The 18604-nt window shown below is 34.5% G+C and overlaps 3 protein-coding genes across 3 annotated transcripts; 1 reads left to right on the forward strand and 2 right to left on the reverse strand.

The window, feature by feature from the left end:
• Positions 1–4310, forward strand: LOC107464501 (protein PEP-RELATED DEVELOPMENT ARRESTED 1, chloroplastic; the record flags this gene model as incomplete). The annotated part of the gene is given in 9 exon segments (XM_021132274.2): positions 1–241; positions 714–869; positions 1391–1459; positions 1565–1735; positions 2456–2599; positions 2792–2923; positions 3309–3374; positions 3595–3654; positions 4098–4310. Coding segments are annotated over 9 exon segments (1087 nt in total), but the record flags the coding sequence as incomplete, so codon positions are not given.
• Positions 4311–4983: 673 nt separating this feature from the next.
• Positions 4984–5310, reverse strand: LOC110275615 (secreted RxLR effector protein 161-like). Its single transcript, XM_021131789.1, has one exon. The coding sequence runs from the start codon at positions 5308–5310 to the stop codon at positions 4984–4986; it is 327 nt and encodes a 108-aa protein (XP_020987448.1).
• Positions 5311–10959: 5649 nt separating this feature from the next.
• On the reverse strand, positions 10960–18540 carry LOC107464490 (gamma-tubulin complex component 2). Its single transcript, XM_016083411.3, has 19 exons — positions 18266–18540; positions 17643–17777; positions 16808–16939; positions 16476–16559; positions 16296–16394; positions 16062–16153; positions 15298–15370; positions 15057–15209; positions 14809–14928; positions 14639–14692; positions 13371–13454; positions 13130–13204; positions 12915–13046; positions 12675–12800; positions 12471–12578; positions 12060–12122; positions 11874–11948; positions 11400–11584; positions 10960–11306 (listed from the first exon to the last, which is right to left on the reverse strand). The coding sequence occupies exons 1-19, from the start codon at positions 18323–18325 to the stop codon at positions 11171–11173; spliced, it is 1986 nt and encodes a 661-aa protein (XP_015938897.1). The 5' UTR covers positions 18326–18540; the 3' UTR covers positions 10960–11170.
• Between the last annotated feature and the right edge of the window lie 64 nt (positions 18541–18604).

An 18604-nucleotide genomic window follows, 5' to 3' on the forward strand; every position in this document is an offset into this window, starting at 1 on the left:
AGCATCAACTTCCTCACACCACCACCAACAGCAGCAATTTCTTCAGTTTCAGTTGAAGAATCCCAAGAGAAAGACTCAACTCTTCGTTTCGGGAACCAGCAGCGCAGGTTACGAAGTAGGTAACGGATACCCTAAAGAGGAGAATAATGATGATAACGGTTTTTCTTCGGAACAAGAACGCAAAGCACTTCTCAGAGGAGGGGAACAAGTCATCTCTGTTCTCGAAGAAATGGTCACCCTTGTAAGCTCCAACATTACACTTTCACTTCTCAGATTTCAAATTATTGCTAGCTTGATGATAATAATAATAATAATAATTCATGTGTGGATGCTCTCTTAATCTGTGTGCAGAGAATTCATGTGTGCGTGCATCCGTGCAAAAACAGATAGAATGAAAAAAATAATTTAATGTGGTGATCAACCTTTGGCCAGAACGTTGTTGCGAAATACTTAAAATCCGAATGTAAAGAAAAGTAACTTTATGTAATTGAAAATGCTGAAAACTTAAGAGGAAAAAAAAAAAGATCTCAAAGTGATTTTCTTTTTATACACTCGCTTCATAATTATGTTGCCTCCTTGGCGTTGATAACTAATCCTGAGTTGTTATTGTTAAGACATTTATATGCAGCGTGCAATTGTTTGCTCATTAGTCATTTATATGTACTTCCTTCAGCCTTTGAATGACACTGTTCCATGTGTATGTTTGGCTTCAGTTGGAAGATATGAATATGGATGAAGAATCTGAAAAAGTGGCAGTGGAGTTGGCTGCACAAGGAGTAATTGGAAAGAGGGTTGATGAGATGGAATCAGATTTTATGATGGCCCTCGATTACATGATCCAGCTCGCTGAGAAGGACGAAGATGATAAGGTATTGTTAATTCGGAACTTGTCTACTTATATTTGGATTTTAGAAAGGTACGTGCTTATAGATTTTATTTTAGTAGCTGCATCTTTTTTGAACACGTACAAGTGCAAATTATTGGTCCTTCTCATAATTGGAAAACTGAGAGAAAATTTGTCTTTCATTCGTCATCAATCGTCATCCCTCAAATGTGTCAGATGAAGAGTAGTCCAGTGTTTAAAACTAGAGCTAAATCAATTGCAGTCATTAAGGTGTACTTAATTTTAAACTTCTAGTCATCAAATATGGTTAATGATAGATAGTATGTCGTTGATTGATCTATATATAGCTGATCTCCACGAAGTAGAAAAAAGTTTACTTGTTCTTTTTATTCCTCAACCTGTTTTTCCATTAAACTTTAGCTTGAAAGGTTGATTAGTTAGTTAGTAGTATTCGATGCCACTATAACGTTACTTTATATCCTGTTGAGCATAGTTACTGCATGAAGTAAAGATTTTGACTTAACTGCGTTTGTATTTTCCATTCAGCGCAAGTCACTGTTGGAAGTTATCAAGGAGACTGTATTATCACATCTGACAAAAAAGTGTCCGCCACATGTAAGGAACCTTATTTTTGCCACTTCTTTATCAATACTCTGGCTGAAGCAATGTTCCAACTTTTATATTGGATATCAATCTGCGTTTTTCTCCTTTATCTTGTAGGTTCAAATTATTGGTCTTCTATGTAGAACTCCCCAAAAAGAAAGTAGACATGAATTATTACGCCGTGTTGCAGCTGGTGGTGGTGTATTCAAAGGAAAAGATGAATTAAAGATTCATATCCCAGCGGCAAATCTAAATGACATAGCTAACCAAGCTGATGACATATTAGAGGTAATCATAGTAACTTCTAACAGTCTATGAATTACCAGGCAATTATTGCAGTCTCTTAAAGTAATATCAATGACCGTCATATGTAACTTGATCAAAATAATAAGTACGGAAAAAGCTGAATCATATTTCCACCCCTACGATACTGATATCGGACAGAATATCAGTAATGGCGGAGCTAAACTGTGTAAGATGGATGGATAAGAGTAGAAAAATACAGATGGCTCAGGTCATTTACAGAGTGCCTGATTATCTTCATCATTAAACCTCACATCTCTTCCTCTCCTTAACACAGTCTCTCTTCTGTACATACCCCTCTAATGTAACTGAATTCCATAACACCCTGTGACATAGGCTATCTGAAGTAGCAATTTAGCCTTGCTGCCTTGGGGCTTAGATATACCATTCAACTTTGAAACAAAAATTGAATTGTTCTTTAAAATATATACCTATATATTTATATAGTTTATATAGGTCAGTCATTTGACAAAATATGGAGTAATCTTCTGTGTCCTCTCTTTCTTTTATAGTTAAGATTGAAATTTACTTTTCCTTTTGACTTGCTCTTCTTTTTTTATTATTTTTTTAAAAGCAAAAGAATATTGTCTTTCAACTTCACGTATAGCTATGAAACATTCCTTGACTCTTGACTTGGAACCTTAATATACTCTAATACTACTTTGTTAATTATAACTTATAAGGTGATTGTCAATATGTTTGCAGACAATGGAAACTCGTCCTGTTGTCCCCGACCGAAAACTTCTTGCAAGGCTTGTTTTAATTAGAGAAGAAGCTCGGGATATGATGGGAGGGGGAATTTTGGATGAAAGAAATAATCGTGGATTATATACTCTTCCTGAGCCGGAGGTGTGCTTGATATGTAGTTTATGTATTTTGATTTTAACATGGTGCTCATTTGAAGGGAAATATTATTTAAAATACTCCTTTTGTCTTATTTTATCTATACATAATGTAGAGACCTAAAAGTGTACTACATTTTATTTGTCATTGTTTAAAAAAAACTTCATTTATGCATTTTTAAAACTTCTGTCAGTGCAGGTGAACTTCTTAGCCAAACTGGTGGCTTTAAAACCGGGAGATACTGTGCTTAGCATGATAAGAAATGTAATGCAAGGAAAAGATGAAGGTGCCGACAACGCTGGTAATGATTATGAAGGAAATGCTGAAAGGGTAAGTTGAATTGGCAAATGTATTACTTAACTGGAGTATGTTAAGTGTGAGTGGTAAGAAGTAAAAATTAGAAACGGGGGTAGAAAAGCCTAAGATAGAGGAGAATGCACTGTGTTATGCAAATGTTAGGCAATAAATATATTACACGCAGCATATCAATGTGAGCTTTTTCTTCTGTCATTTAGTTGTTAGGGGGGTCTTTCGCAAATTCTTTAGGAAAATAAATCATCTCTTTTCCTGCGTGAAAACATTTAAAATTGTATGCACAAATCTCATCTATGAAACATTCTCCCCCATCTTTATTCTGTTAGCATACTCACCCTAAGTTTTATGCATGAATGCAAATTATAGCGACATAACATGTATAACTTTCCATCATAATCAGGTGAGTGCGACAGGAAGGAAGTCGCATCCAGTACGTCCTGGCATGTTTCTTGAGACTGTCTCCAAGGTAATGTCAAAGTCATGCTTGTTACATTGCATTCTTTGGTATGAAGCAAACTGGACCAAGATGATATATTTTATACACTCTTTTGGGGGGTTTCTTCACCTTTGCAGTGATATTTTCCCCATAGGCAGTTCTATATAGTTGATTTAAACATGCTGATCTGATCACTACTCCACTACACATTAGATGTAAATTATCTTTTTCTGCATTATGGTTCTACCAGGTCTTAGCTGGTATATATACTGGAACTGAGTCTGGCATCACTGCACAACATCTTGAATGGGTAAATTCTTTGCTTCTCTATCAACAAATTAGCGTCATGTTTATAGTATAAATTAGTTTACACCTAAACTTCTATTGAATCTTCTTGTTATCCGTGTACGCTTTTTTCATATATCGGGTAGAAAATTCCAATTGGAGTTTGAGAATCACCTTTTATTTATGAAAAGGAGGGACTGTTGATAATGTAGAAGGTAGAAACCCCCATATGCCAAGTGAAATGATTGGACTAATCAAGTTTAACATTAAATTTCATGTTTGAGCATGCATTATGCATAAGTTCATTTCCAAATTATTAAATATCTTGAGAATCCTAAAGAATGGTTAAATCTTAGATATCACTCCCAAGGAGTAGGTTGGATAATCTCCAATACCAACTAGAAGCATAGTAACCTTTATGCTTTGCTGAATGACGTGGTTTCTCTTACTCATTTTCCTTGCTTCCAGGTTCATAGAAAAACACTTCAAGTTCTTCAAGAGATAGCATTTAATTAGTAGCACCTTTATTTTTATAAGATCGCCAACTTTGTAGCCTTATGTAAAGACATGGTAGGTTGTCTATATGATAGCTCAGGGACCTTTGTAAAGTGGTAAGTTCATCAATTTTTGTGTGCTTTGGAATCTTTGGTTCATCTAATGATCAATATTAGCTTTGCATAATTTATGCTGCCCAGTTTACAATATGAATCTCTTCAGTCAGGTGTCTCGGTGTTCTTCCAGGTTGTATTTGAATTATGTCTCTGAGATATAGATACAGAAACAAAAAGCCAAAGAAATGAAAACTGATATTTTGTTCCTTAAAGACTGAAAGATTGTGTCTATAGCTTGAAGTGTCTGAATATTATGTATATTCAAATGTACAGGAAATCATCTCTTTATAGAGGAATTACAGAAATAGAAATAACTAGAAAATGGGAAAAATACTAGCCTAAAAATAAGGAAATATTTCTAATAATGAAATCCCTAAAAATAAGCTAAACTAAAACTGAAAAGGATATTATAATTAATTCTATTTACAGAAAAGATTCATGAAATAAATTAGGAATCTGATTTTGATTTGATCTAGTCAACACTTCCCCTCAAGCTGGCTTGAAGATATCCTTCATTGACAGCTTGTTTATTATGCTATCAAAGGTCTTTTTGGGTAATTCATTAGTTAGAACATTTGCCAATGGGATACAAATATGTCCTCTCTCAATCTTTTCCTTTATAAAATGCTTGTCAACTTCAACATGTTTAGTTTCATCATGCAAAACTGGATTATGGACAATAGAAATTGCAGATTGTTGTCACAATACAATCTTATTGGTGGAGAAATGGGAACCTTTAGTTCTTATAGGATTTTCTCTACCCATAGTGCTTCACATATTCCATGAGCCACTGTTCTAAATTCAGCTTCTGCACTACTTTGTGCCATAACACTCTGCTTTTTACTCCTCCAACTAACCAGGTTTCCTCCAACAAAGGTGCAATACCCAGATGTTGACCTTCTATCTATGACATTCCCAACCCAATCTGCATCTGTATAGGCTTTTATTTGACGATGTCCATAGTTTTTGTAGAGTAATCCTTTCCTAGGCGACCTCTTCAAGTACCTTAGGATTCTAAAGACAGCATCCATGTGTTCTCGGCCAGGTGAATGCATAAACTGGCTTACCATGCTCACAGCAAAGGCTATATCCGAGCGTGTATGGAATAAATAGATTAGTTCCCCACTAACCGCTGATATCTCCCTTTGTCCATTATATTTTCTGGTTCAGCTGGCTTCAATTTTAAGCTAGGCTCTACAGGTGTTTCAGCAACTTTACAACCAAGTAATCCCGTCTCTTTTAAAAGATTTAGGATGTACTTTCGTTGGTTCATAAAAATGCCTTCCTTAGACCTTGCAAATTCAATTCCAAGGAAGTATTTTAATGAGCCAAGTTCTTTGATTTTAAAAGCTTTGGCAAGCTTTACTTTCAAGTCTTTTAGCTCCAAGCTATCATCACTTGTCAGAATAATGTCATCCACATATACAATTAAGATGGCAGTTTTATTAACTGTTGAATGTTTATAGAAAAGTGTATGGTCAACTTGACTTTGAGTATAACCAAGTTCCTTCGCCATCACTCGAAGTCATTCAAACCAAGCTCTTGGGGATTGTTTCAATCCATAGAGAGATTTCTTTAGTTTGCACACTTTATTCCTCCTTAGTTCAGCCTCAAATCCAGGTGGAAGTTTCATAAACACCTCTTTCTCTACTTCCCCATTCAGGAAAGCATTCTTTACATCCAATTGATGTAAAGGCAAATTGTAATTCGCAACAAGAGAAAGGAGAATCCGCATAGAGTTGAGTTTAGCAACTGGAGCAAAGGTCTCTTGATAATCTACTCCATAGGTTTGTGTAAATCCCCTAGCTACTAACCAAGCCTTATACCTCTCTATGCTTCCATTAGCATTGCACTTAATGTTAAAAACCCACCTGCAGCCAACCAATTTTGTATTCTGTGGCAGATCTACAATCTCCCAAGTTTCATTCTTCTTCAGTGCATGCCACTCTTCCATCACTCCTAATTTCCTATTGGGATCATCTAGTGCTTCCTCTATATTTCTAGGCTCAAACAGATTTGTAATTTTAGAAGTAAAAGCTCGATGTTTTTGAGAGAGATTTTGGTAAGAGACATAATTGGAAATAGGATGGTTGGTGCTGGTTTTGAGTACCTTTTTGGTGCAGGTTCTGGTTTCTTTCCTAAGGGCTATTGGCAAATTATTATTAAAAGTAGCAATATTAGATTTACCTGGAAGATCCTTAAGTACTATAGTTGGGCCGTCTTCCGGGTTTTCAGATTGGGTTGGTATAGAGATGATGGGTTGGTCTCTATTCTTCTTGGGGTATTTTCGAACATAATATCGAAGCTCCTTTTCTGATTGTGGTATTTCTTTTTCTGTTTGTGTTTCAACTAATTTTGGCACAATTTCAGAATTGATTTCCACATCTTTTTTGGCAATTATTTTAGAATTTATTTGATCAGTGAAAGTTGTATCCTCAACATGTAAGATAAGAGTGGGTAAAGGTTCATGCAAAAAAATTTTTTCACATAGACTCTCCCCCTGAAGAATTTTTTTTTTGAAAAAATGTTTCATGTTCCAAAAAAGTAACATCCATGCTTACATGACATTTCTTTGTGTGTGGATTGAAATATTTATAACCCTTTTGACTTGGAGAATAGCCAATAAAAATGCATTTTTCTGCCCTTGGATCAAGTTTACTTCGGGGTGAAGGTGTATGTAAAAATACAGTACAACCAAATACTTTTAAAGGTAAATCAGAATGCAACCTACATGTTGAAAAATTCTTTCTGAAAGTATCAAACGGTGTGCAGTAATTTAACACACGCGTAGGCATTCGATTTATGAGATAGGCTGCTGTTAGGACAACATTTTCCCATTAATACTTTGGAACATTATCCTCAAACATAATGGCACGTGCTACTTCAAGAAGATGTTTATTCTTCCTTTCAGCAATGCCATTTTGTTGGGGTGTATTGGGGGGATGTAGATTGATGTTGAATACCTTTTTTTTGAAGAAATTCACCAAGATTTTTGTTAAAGAATTCAGTACCATTATCACTTCTTAATATTGAAATTTTTGTGTCAAATTGAGTTTCTACCATTTTTGAAAAATATTTAAAAATTTTAGAAACCTCAGATTTTTCATGCATGAGATAGATCCAACATAGTCGTGTGTGGTCATCGATAAAAGTCACAAACCATTTCTTTCCAAATTGAGTTGTTATTTTCAATGGACCCCATACATCACTATGAATCAACTGGAAAGGTTTAGATGCATGATAATGTTGAGAGTAATAAGGAATTCTATGACTCTTTTGCACGAATACAACTTTCACATTTAAGTAAGAAAGAATTAATATTCTTAAACAAACTTGGAAACAAATGTTTGAGATATGAAAAATTAGGGTGTCCTAGTCTATTGTGCCAGAGCATTATTTGGTCCTTTATAGGCATAGAACTTATACCACTAAATTCTTGAGCTACTTTATCTTTCGAAATATCCTCCAAATGATATAGTCCGTCCATCATCTTAGCACTGCCAATCATCTTTTCTGAAGTCCGGTCTTGAAAAATACCATGAGTGTCAAAGAATGTCACAGCACAATTGGAATCCTTGCAAATTTTATTAATAGAGAGAAGATTACAAAAAATCTTTGGTACATGTAGGACATTTCTTAGGTCAATATATTTGGACAATTTAATTGTACCTTTTCCAGTAATGGATGAAAAACTACCATCAGCAACTCTAATTTTCTCATTTTCAAAAGAAGGAGAATAAGTTTTAAATAAAGGAGAGAGGCTGATCATATAGTCAGATGCACCTGAATCGACAATCTATGGTGCATTCAAGTTTGAGGTGCAGTTAAGGGACATATGAATACTAAAATTACCTGTTTGAGCCAAAGAATCACTAGGAGTACTAGATAAAGAACTGGAATTTAACAGCCTTATAAGCTGCTCAACCTGTTCCTTACTCAAGGATGATTTTTCAGCCTCATGAGCAGTTGGGATAGAACGTATTTTGGGACCAGGTTTGCTGCCTTTAAGATGTGTTGGTTTTCCATGACTTTTCTAGCAAGTTTCTCGGGTGTGATGAGGTTTATTGCAGTGATCACACCAAAGATTGGAGTGATTCTTCTGATTTGATGAACTTTTAAGTGCAGCAAGTGCCACTAAAAGTGCATTAGACTCCAAAGAAGTCTGTTCAGTCTTGCCTTTCTCTATCATCACAGCTCTACGAGTTTCCTCTCTTCTAACCTCAGCAAAAACTTCTCCAATTGAGGGTAGAATTGCTCTTCCAATAATTCTGCCACGAACTTCATCTATCTTCACATTGAGGCCTGCAAGAAATTGAAATATCCTCCCTTTTTCCACTGTTTGTTGGTGGTGTTTGGCATCAGTGGCTGAAATCCACTTGTAGTTATTGAAGTGGTCAAGGTCCTGCCACACCCGTTTCAATGTGTGAAAATATTTGGTGACATTGTCACTCACTTGTTGAATTTCTCTAGCTTTTAGAGTAAGTTCATAAATCTGGGATTTATTTCCAAGATCAAAATACATCTCCTTGACACTATCCCACAATTCTTTGGCAGTGGTATAGTACATATAGTTACTACTGATATCCTTCTCCATTGAGTTCACCAGCCATGTCATCACCATGAAATTTTCGGTATCCCACACATTATATTGTGTGTCAGTAACGTTAGGCTGGCTTCGCTTACCGGTGAGATATCCAATCTTCCCTCTTCCACGAATGTACATCTGAATTGATTGAGACCACCTAAGGTAGTTTGACCCATTGAGTCGAAATGTGGTGATCTAAAATGAATGGGAGTCACCACTAACTAGTACCCGTTGCTCAGATTTTAAATCTGATGGAGTAGGAGTGGTGTTCTCCTTTTGTTCATGATTAATGACTAAAGAACTGTCAATCATATCTATAAATCAGAGGCACAGTGCAGAGATTCTACTCTGATACCAACTTAAAGTGTCTGAACATTATGTATATTCAAATGTACAGGAAATCATTTCTTTATAGAAGAATTACAAAAATAAAAATAACTAGAAAATGAAAAAAATACTAGCCTAAAATAAAGAAAGATTTCTAATCATAAAATCCCTAAAAATAAGTTAAACTAAAATTGGAAAGAATATTATAATTAATTCTATTTACAAAAAAAATTCATGAAATAAATTAGGAATTTAATTTTGATTTCATTTAATCAACACTATATTTCTGTCTTCACAACTAATTAAGTTTATGTAACTACTATTTCTGTACTTTTGTCTTATAGACAATATGCAATTACAATCTTAAAAGTTGGATGATATCTACTACTAGTTAATTTATTATGCTTACAAAAGTTAGTATTACATTTTATAAAATATTAAGATGTTATGCCTAATATCTTTTAAATCTCGAGAGCAATCAAGGAATTATATATTATTCTTAGCCTTACAAGTTAATGTAACTAACCTTGATTCTTGAATCAATTTATGTAAACGGTAAAGAAGATGAAATGCGTCGTTTATCCTGGATATCTACATCAAATGAGTAAATATTGCTGTAGTTCCAAATCGTTCATGAGCTAATACAGCAAAAACTGTCGTTATAGTTAAGATACTACAAAAACATGTTCTTCAATAATTTTGAATGATCGTTCGATTCATTTGATACGCACATATACAAATACAATAGCTACTCACGTTATATTGTCACAGTTAAGGAAGGTTCTGATTGAAGTCGTGATTTTGAATAATTGCTATTACTAATGCTTCTTTTTTAGATGTCCTTACGTAAAACATTCCTCTATTTGATGTAAGGAAAAACTACCAAAAGTACCCATGAAGTTTACGAATGCTGACAAAAGTACCCATAAACTAAAGAAATTAATGATGTACCCACGGAAGATGGGGTTTGTATGACAAAAGTATCTAAACCCTAATTTTTTTGTTAATTTTTTAATAAAATTCCCAAACTACCTTCACTCTCAACCTCAACTCACTTTTTCAACCTTCCATAACCCAACTTGTACCTTTAAAACCTTTGTCATGGAGTCTAAAACTACTCCTATAATGGACCAGGCCAAAATCAATGGTGGTGGTGGTGGTAGAGGACTTCGACCGATTCCTAGCAGATAAATTTAGTATGGTGAGCTCTTTTCCATTTTTTTCGCCAATCCCTTCACACAAAGAAAGCCCTCAAATTAAGAAAAAAAAAGGAAAAAACAAATGAAACGATTAAAAACTGTTCCTTTATGATTCTTTCTCTGATTCTTCATCAGTATTGATTGATTCTTTTGTTAATCTCGGCGCTGCAATCCTCTGTTGCATTATTATTCAAAATTTCCACCATAAAAGGTTCAGTTCATCTGTCGTAGGAGTAGTTTTGGATTCCATAGCAAGTTTTAAAGGTGCATGTTGAGTTATGGAAGATTAAAAAGTGAGTTGAGGTTGAGAGTGGGGATAGTTTGGGAATTTTATTAAAAAAATAAACAAAAAATTATGATTTGGATACTTTTGTCATACGGAACTCATCTTCCATGGGTACATCATTAATTTTCTTAGTTTATGGATATTTTTGTCAGCATTCGTAAACTTCATGGGTACTTTTGGTAGTTTTTCCTTTGATGCAAAGAATGTTAAATAAAATTATAAAAAAAAAATTCCCCATCTACGTTTCTTGAAGAATAGAATTCACAATGCAAAAGCCCAAAGATAAACTCTACATTGTTTTAGTGCAAATTGAGAAAAGATCTTATATCATTTGAGGAATCAAATATTGACTTGGCGGGACAAATTTTAGCAAAACTTTAGCATCTCAAAACAAAAATACCATTCTCAAATATTCATTTGTTGCTAAGAAACGTGAAGACAAGCATTAGTAAGAATGACACAATCACACAGCCCATACTCGAAAATTACAATCACGTATTGAAAGCTTGCATTACTTTTTACAGAAAACCCATTTAAAAACCATTCTGTTCGCTTTTAACACCAAGGATCAATTGTGCAAGATGAGCCAAATATGGCTCTGCCTGGGAACTACTACTCAACATTGATCCAAGACTCTGTAGCTCAGCATTGAATTCCTTTTCAAATTTCCTGCAATTGTTCATTTTGGTTAGAATACCGAGTTGAGAGGAAATATAAGCGCATAGAAATAATGTTTGGTAAATGTAGTGTTTTTGGACATACAGAATGGACTCGGTGACTGCCACATTTCTGGTGGTTGACTTTAGAACCTGACCGGATTTCCGTTGCTTGGCTTTCGTCGAGGATTCAGTTGGTTCATCTGGATTGTGTAATACGATAGAAGATGATATAAGCCACTGAGTTGCTGCTGCATATTGTAGGCACATGGATTCAAGTTTCTGCACCTTCTGCAATTGGGAACATAAACCAATAACCAATCTTGAGAGTCACAAACATATATGACATAATGGGAATGATCCATCTTGAAAGAAAGGAATCAATAAAACATGTTTCTGAATAAATTTATTCTACACATCACAAAGGGTATATAAAAACTACTTTGACTTGCATATATTTCTTTCACTTGTTAAGGGAAGATGATATTTATTTTTCTAAAAAACACTGAAAAACCATTGAGAAATAACAACAAAGAAAAAAAAAAAAAACTTATCTGGAGAAGTGAAAATAGAAACTAACCTTGAGCAGCTCAGGTAAAAGAAGCAAACATTCTCTCAAACATTTATCGAGGAAAAAATCATGATGCTGTATAACCTGTTTCAAAGAGAAAACATCAGAATCTATCAAGCAACCCCACCACAGAAGTAAACAGAATTGAATGCAAAAAGTAAACATGTTTGAAAATTTATGCGGACAATAACTTACCTCATCTATGCTATTTGCTGATTGAAGTCGGTCATGCATCACATGCCAATTGGGTTCAATAACCTAATAAATATAGTCATACAACAAGGACCCACCAAACTGCTTAAATAAGTAAACAAAATTTAAGGAAAATAATGAAGCAAATGAAATTTATTATGCAATCCTATAAACTCTGACAGGCCTAGTAATGATTATCCTTTTGAAGTTTGTAATAAGAAAAAATAATATATCTGAACTCAAATATCTGGACCCAATAATTTCAAATTAAATGCAGGAGAAGAAAGAGATAAAAATATAAAAAATAAATTTAAAAAATTCCATCATAAAATAACGAATAAAAAGAGGCTAGTTCCTGAGAAATTTAAAGGTCCATAAAGGTTAGCAGAGAAATCAAAGGAAAGTAAAACCTGCCTCAAATGTCAGATAGTGTAAAAGGCTATTGATGAATTTAAGCATACTACGGCAAAGAAGAGATGATCTGGAGAGAGCAGTTCCACGTGTATTGAGAGCTTTAACACCCTACATGGGACCACGGATAAAGGTCAATGTAGATAAATACAATCCGATGAATGGAGATTAGCACAATCAGATTAAGTGAAACGTATAAAGCCATACTTGATGTACTTGCCATGCTCCACACAGTTGACGCTCAACATGTTTACAATGGAAAAGAAATCGAAAAATTAACTGGTATTTTGTAAGGGCTTTTCGTGATAATACTATAGACAATGGCCATTGCACCTGAAAACAGAAAATAATAATAATAATTAATAAATAATAAAAGAACTTCCAAACATGATGCAATACTTAGCACAAGGTAAACTCTTCCAAATACTTAAAAGGGTATAAAAGGACCTTATAACTAAGTGAAAATGTTTCAAGGCTAGTGATGCTAACTGGCTCCTCCAGGTCATTGTCACCTGAACTTCGCTGGCTAAGTTCAAGATCTTTGAATGTGCTCGACCTTTTCAGCAAAGATGACCTTTCCTGAAAAAGTAATTCTTTTATCATTCATAAACATTGAAAATCAGATCCAAAGAATTTTCACAAAAACTGAGTCAGTTACTTGCCACAACACAGGTTACGCCTTCATGAAGAGGATCTGCTGCAGCTGCTGTAGTACGCAAAGCAAGGTCTAGAAGAGACTAAACCATGCCAAAGAAGAGATATAGAGAACAAAACAAACAAGAGAAAAGAACATAATAAGAACCAAGGTCTCTTTTAAAAATTAAAATAGGCAAACTCTGATCTGATACAAATTTACTAGGACAAAAAAAGTTTTAAGTGTGAAAAAAAAATCCATTACTATACCTGCAACTTCTCAACCGAGACTTCATCAGGCTTTTTGGCTAGCTCGTCTCGAGCAATATCCATAAAATGTACCAAGAAATCACCCTGTGTGATCATAACACTATGATGTCAGCCAGAATCAACAGTGAGAGTTTACTTCCAATAGAAAGAAAATCACTCTTTCATAAGCACATGCATAAGCATAACTACATGACCCATGTATGTAACCAGCTTAACATTTTCTTAATTGTAGACACTTGGGCAGAATACAAAGTAGCAAATAAACTAAAGTATGCAAATTATATAATAGCAATAGGTTCAGAAAACTATGGCAATGTAAGTACTGTATGTAAACTAATTTTGAAAGAACAATCTGCACAAGCGATGTACAGTTTAAAATTAGCCTCGTGCACCTGTGCACACACACATTTTTATATCCTTAATGAGATGAACAGATGATGAGCTTATTTGATAGCAGAAGGATAATGACTTGCAAATCATTTCTGATTCTTCCAAATCAACCCCACAGAACTCCATGATTATGAACAAAATCAGGTCCTTTTCTGGATAAAAACTAAAACTCTTCTACTTCCAAGCATTGGATATCAAGAGCTTTGTTTTAATTTAATATCGCATAGAGCAAACCAGAATATCAACTATTCTTGCAAGAGTATAATAAGCACAAAGATGGTAGGACACAAATGGCAATTTTGTGCCTATTATATATAAGATAGAAGACTGACTAGTGAAAGAAATATCTAAGCTTCCCTTGAAGGATAAAAGTTGTAGTGGATGAGGCAAAATATACCAGGAGAACTTTTTTTTCTTAGTAAATTCAAGAATGGCTGAAATTCTTTAGCAATCTTCAGTTTTTGTTACTAATGTAGTGTTTTTGCACAAGCAATATTCCTTGTTTCTAGAAAATAAAAATTCTTTGAATCACTATGCCAACAGCAACACAAAAGCACAAATCAATTGAATTATTCAGTCTTATCAAAATTAAGTATCATGATACAGAGGACACAAAAATCAATTGCAATCAAATAAGATTTTTAGCTTGTCCAATCTGTTCAATAAACATAAATACAAGGAACAGAAAATTATATTAGCAATGGCTACATTATTAGTTTGTTCCCTCCAAAACCATCCTAGCATCTCTAGACTCAACACTGGAAGGAAGAAGAGAGATGATACTCAAGTCATCTTTAAATTTGAGCATTTAACGATTCAAGCTTTTCCAGCAAGATGTGTCTCGAAATTTAAATAATATAAGATGATCAAGATCATACCTGATCAAGAAGAAGGTAGTGCTTTATAGATCGCAGCTTTCCCATTAGATCATACTAGATAAAGAAAATAGTTCAGCATTAGAACTTAAGATTCTTTTTAACAGTAATTATTGCAGAAACACAAGAATGTAAGCTGAGAATTCTATCACCTTGTGTTAATGCAATCTTACCTTTTCCTTAATGAGATTCAACAGTTCACGACTAGCAAAGTTATAGGCAGCCTTAATACATTCAAGATAATGATGATTTGAACCAGAGCTCATTAGTTTTGAATTTTCTGATTGAGGGACCTAAAGAAAAGTAACTACTAGTTACAAAGTAACCACTCGTGAAACAATAACATATGCACGCAGCAAGAAATATAAAGAGTTGCAAATTATTAATCTATTCAACATTCAAAGCATACTAGCCACAATACCTGAACGTTGTGCCCACATTCTCTCATGACATTTAGATATTTTCCAGTGGTCAAAATTGGCTGAGCAATATTTGCTAGAAAACTAGGAATTCCATCTTTGAGGCTGTAACGCTGTCCCCAATACTTGGCATCATAATCTTGAGTGAGGCTCTCCTATAGAGATTTTGAAACTACAACCATGTTAAAAACAAATTTCAATATTCATTTTGGGCCATGTTAAGCACAGAAATATTTCATTGACCTTCTGAAAAGATTTGTTCTCTGCGATGAAAAATTCTCCATATGGATCGTCAATAACTCCTTCATAGACCCATCTAAAATGGTTAAATTCCCAAAAAGACAAGATAAGTGAACACAAATCAGAGTCAACTAAAGCTTTATAATAAGAGCACACAAGACAATGGCAATGTTTTGCAATAAGTGCTAATTGGCAAATACTGTTAACTTTATGCATTACAATAGTGTATTATAATGCATCGATATTATTCTTCAAATATGTGTTTGCTAAATGATATCCTTTTATTAAATCAATTTTCGTTTTTTTTTTCACATATGGGATGTTAAGACCGGGTAAGAAGATAGGGAAGGATTGGATTGTAAAAAGGACTAAGCTTCTAAGTGTAAGCATTAAGATTATGCTCAGCTAGGTGAAATGGAAGGAGGACAAATGTGGTGAAATGAAAATCAAACTTTCCTTTTGTTTTGACACATCAAAGATATCAGAGGAAGAAAATGAATTTTGAACTTTGAAGTTTTCCTCCAAAACCATCCCTTATTGTATTTGCAGTGAAAATATGTATGATCCTCCAAGTTCAGAAAATTACAGACATGTCAAAGGGAGAAACATTTTCTGAACCCCTCAGTTTCTTCCATTCCTTTGTTTTCCAATTTTTCCTTTAATTTCTTCCATTACTTTCTCCTTATAACATCCATACATACTATAAAACTCAAAGGAGATGGAACCTGAGACCAAGTGCTTATGGAAGGAGGGGGAAAAGAACCAACCTTTCCAATATGCTCATGTAAGCATTGCTCGCACATTGTGTCATTTTCTCAAGCAATAACCTGACAGCATTGTCTCCAGCCATAGCCTTTGCCTACACAAAGCAGAAGCCATAGTGGGAACAATTCAATGCTTAAGAAACTGGTTGATGAAATTAAAAATGAATCTTTTAAGACATACACGGGAGTTTCAGTTAGAATCACTGAGAAATGTGGAAAACTTAATATAAAGTTTACCTGGCTCTGCAGTAAGTTAAGAACAGCAGATCCAGAAAAATTGTTGGATGCAGCCTTCTGAATAACAATGGATAATGCTTGCATTGACCCCATCATGGGCTGAAACACATAACCAAAAGTGACAAGATCAAGTAACTGACAAATTTTTATGTTTACTGAACACCCAAGACCAATCCATACCTGACAATAGAACCACAATCCTTGAAGGGAAAGTCTACCAAGCCGAAATTGGTGTTCGAGCTGTGCTACCATGGCTTGGTAATCCTGAAAACATATCCTATAATGGTAAAGGTAGGTTCTTATTCACATTGTATATTTTAATAGAAAATAATATAATCTATATAGAATAGGATGGCATTCAACAGTAGTAACTAGTAACTGCCCACTATGCCCATTATATCAAACAGTATACGTTATTAGTAGGAGTAAAAGACGTCTAATAAAACTATGGCACATGAAAATTTATGTATCTCTCTGTTAGAACTCATTTAGGCATGTTCAGAAAAACCTACAAGAAGAAGAGCCCTTAGAGCAGCAGAGAAGGCATGATTAACAAGGCCATTCTGGAACTGAGACCTTGACTCCACAAACTGGTTGATCAACAAAAAGCTCCTACAAAGAGGGAATATCCGTTTTGCCAATTCCTGCAAAATCAAAAAATAAGACAGTAACATTGTAACACTATATGCTTTATAGATACATCTTTCGCTTTCTGTTGCTTTTGTTATCCTTCTCCTCATCTTAATGAAATTCTTCTTTATCAAAAAAATAAAAAATGTAACAATCAGCTACTATTATATTGCCCATAATCTTAAAGTTACACTTGTATAGAATAGGCCAATCTTTCATTTCCCCATTACCTTCCCACTCTCTATCTTTGTCAAAAATGCAACCACCTTATTGTGGCAGAAATTGCAGTTGTGGACAGCAATTTTAAAGTTAAAATGTAGACCAAAACTATAAACTACAAAACAATTACCTCTATTTGGACCACTACCAAATAGGAGGGGTACATTACACATTTAAATAAATAGAAGTGCCCATCGAGTAACCTAAACAAAGCTAGTTGCTTCACATAACATTACAAAAAATTCACAAAATTGAAATAAGATATTTAGAAAACGCAAGATTCTGGATGTGAATAATAATATTTTCACTTTGATATATGGCACTAGATTGGGATACAGTACATATTGAGCACCCAATAAAGTATATAAGAATCCTTTCCAACCTAAACACACTACCCTATTATAACTAACACCGAGCTATAAAATGTGGATATTTAACCCCTCTGTTAAATTGGAAACTAAATTGTAGCAACTTGCGGCTGAAGTCACTAAATCTCACCTGCAGTGCCAAATCCATAGATGGGTCAACATGGAAAGTAACATCATCCGTCTTTCCATGAACTGTTTTGATTAAGATGTAACGTCCTTCGACCCCAACCATAGCCGAAAGAACATCATCAATAACAATAAGCTCCTGCATTGTAGGAGAACAAACTAATATATAAACTCATGTAATGAAACGAGATAGCATCATAAACAACCATGTATACATACAATCATACATAAATTCTAAACCTATCCAAGATAGCATTGTATAAAGAACACAAATATCACAAAATCATAACAACAATAAAAAGAGCAATCAGGTGCACAAGTATCTCATGCTAGCGCAGGGTGCGAGAAGGCTGCACCCGAAGAGTGTAATGTACGCAGCCTAGCCGGACAATTACATCAGTACAAAATAAAAAAATCATAACAACAATACTCCACAACATTATTAAGCATTTTCAAACGAACCATATCTGCAACACAGAACTATGAGAATTAAGTATTTTTCGAATGAGTGAGTATGGAATCGAGCAATGCTGCTTTACATAGAAGCAGATATTCTATAAATTTACTCATTAATCAAAGAATCAAAATGAAATGAACAAGTGCGAGCGAGAGAGAAAAGAGAAATACTTGAACTGAAGCAGCGTAGTAACCAATTGGTTTCTCAAAGTCTACGGAGGAGTGATTCATAATTGGAAGCGAATGCAGCAATGAGCAGATCGGAGGCTGAAGGTGCTACGAGTATGGGAGATTAGGGTTCGAAAGAAGAAATTGGAATTGGAGGGAACAGAGTAGTAAGTAGTGAGTGAGATCAAGATGATGAACACACAAAATCACTCACTCATATGCTGCTCAATTTTGAGTTTACAAGTTAGAACAATTCAATGCTCATGTACGCTATTTGCATATTAATTCTACCCCGCTTTTTATAATATTTGCGAATTTCACCCAATAGTTTTTTTCAAATTT

Source organism: Arachis duranensis, chromosome 9, assembly GCF_000817695.3.
Source record: "Arachis duranensis cultivar V14167 chromosome 9, aradu.V14167.gnm2.J7QH, whole genome shotgun sequence".
Taxonomy (NCBI): domain Eukaryota; kingdom Viridiplantae; phylum Streptophyta; class Magnoliopsida; order Fabales; family Fabaceae; genus Arachis; species Arachis duranensis.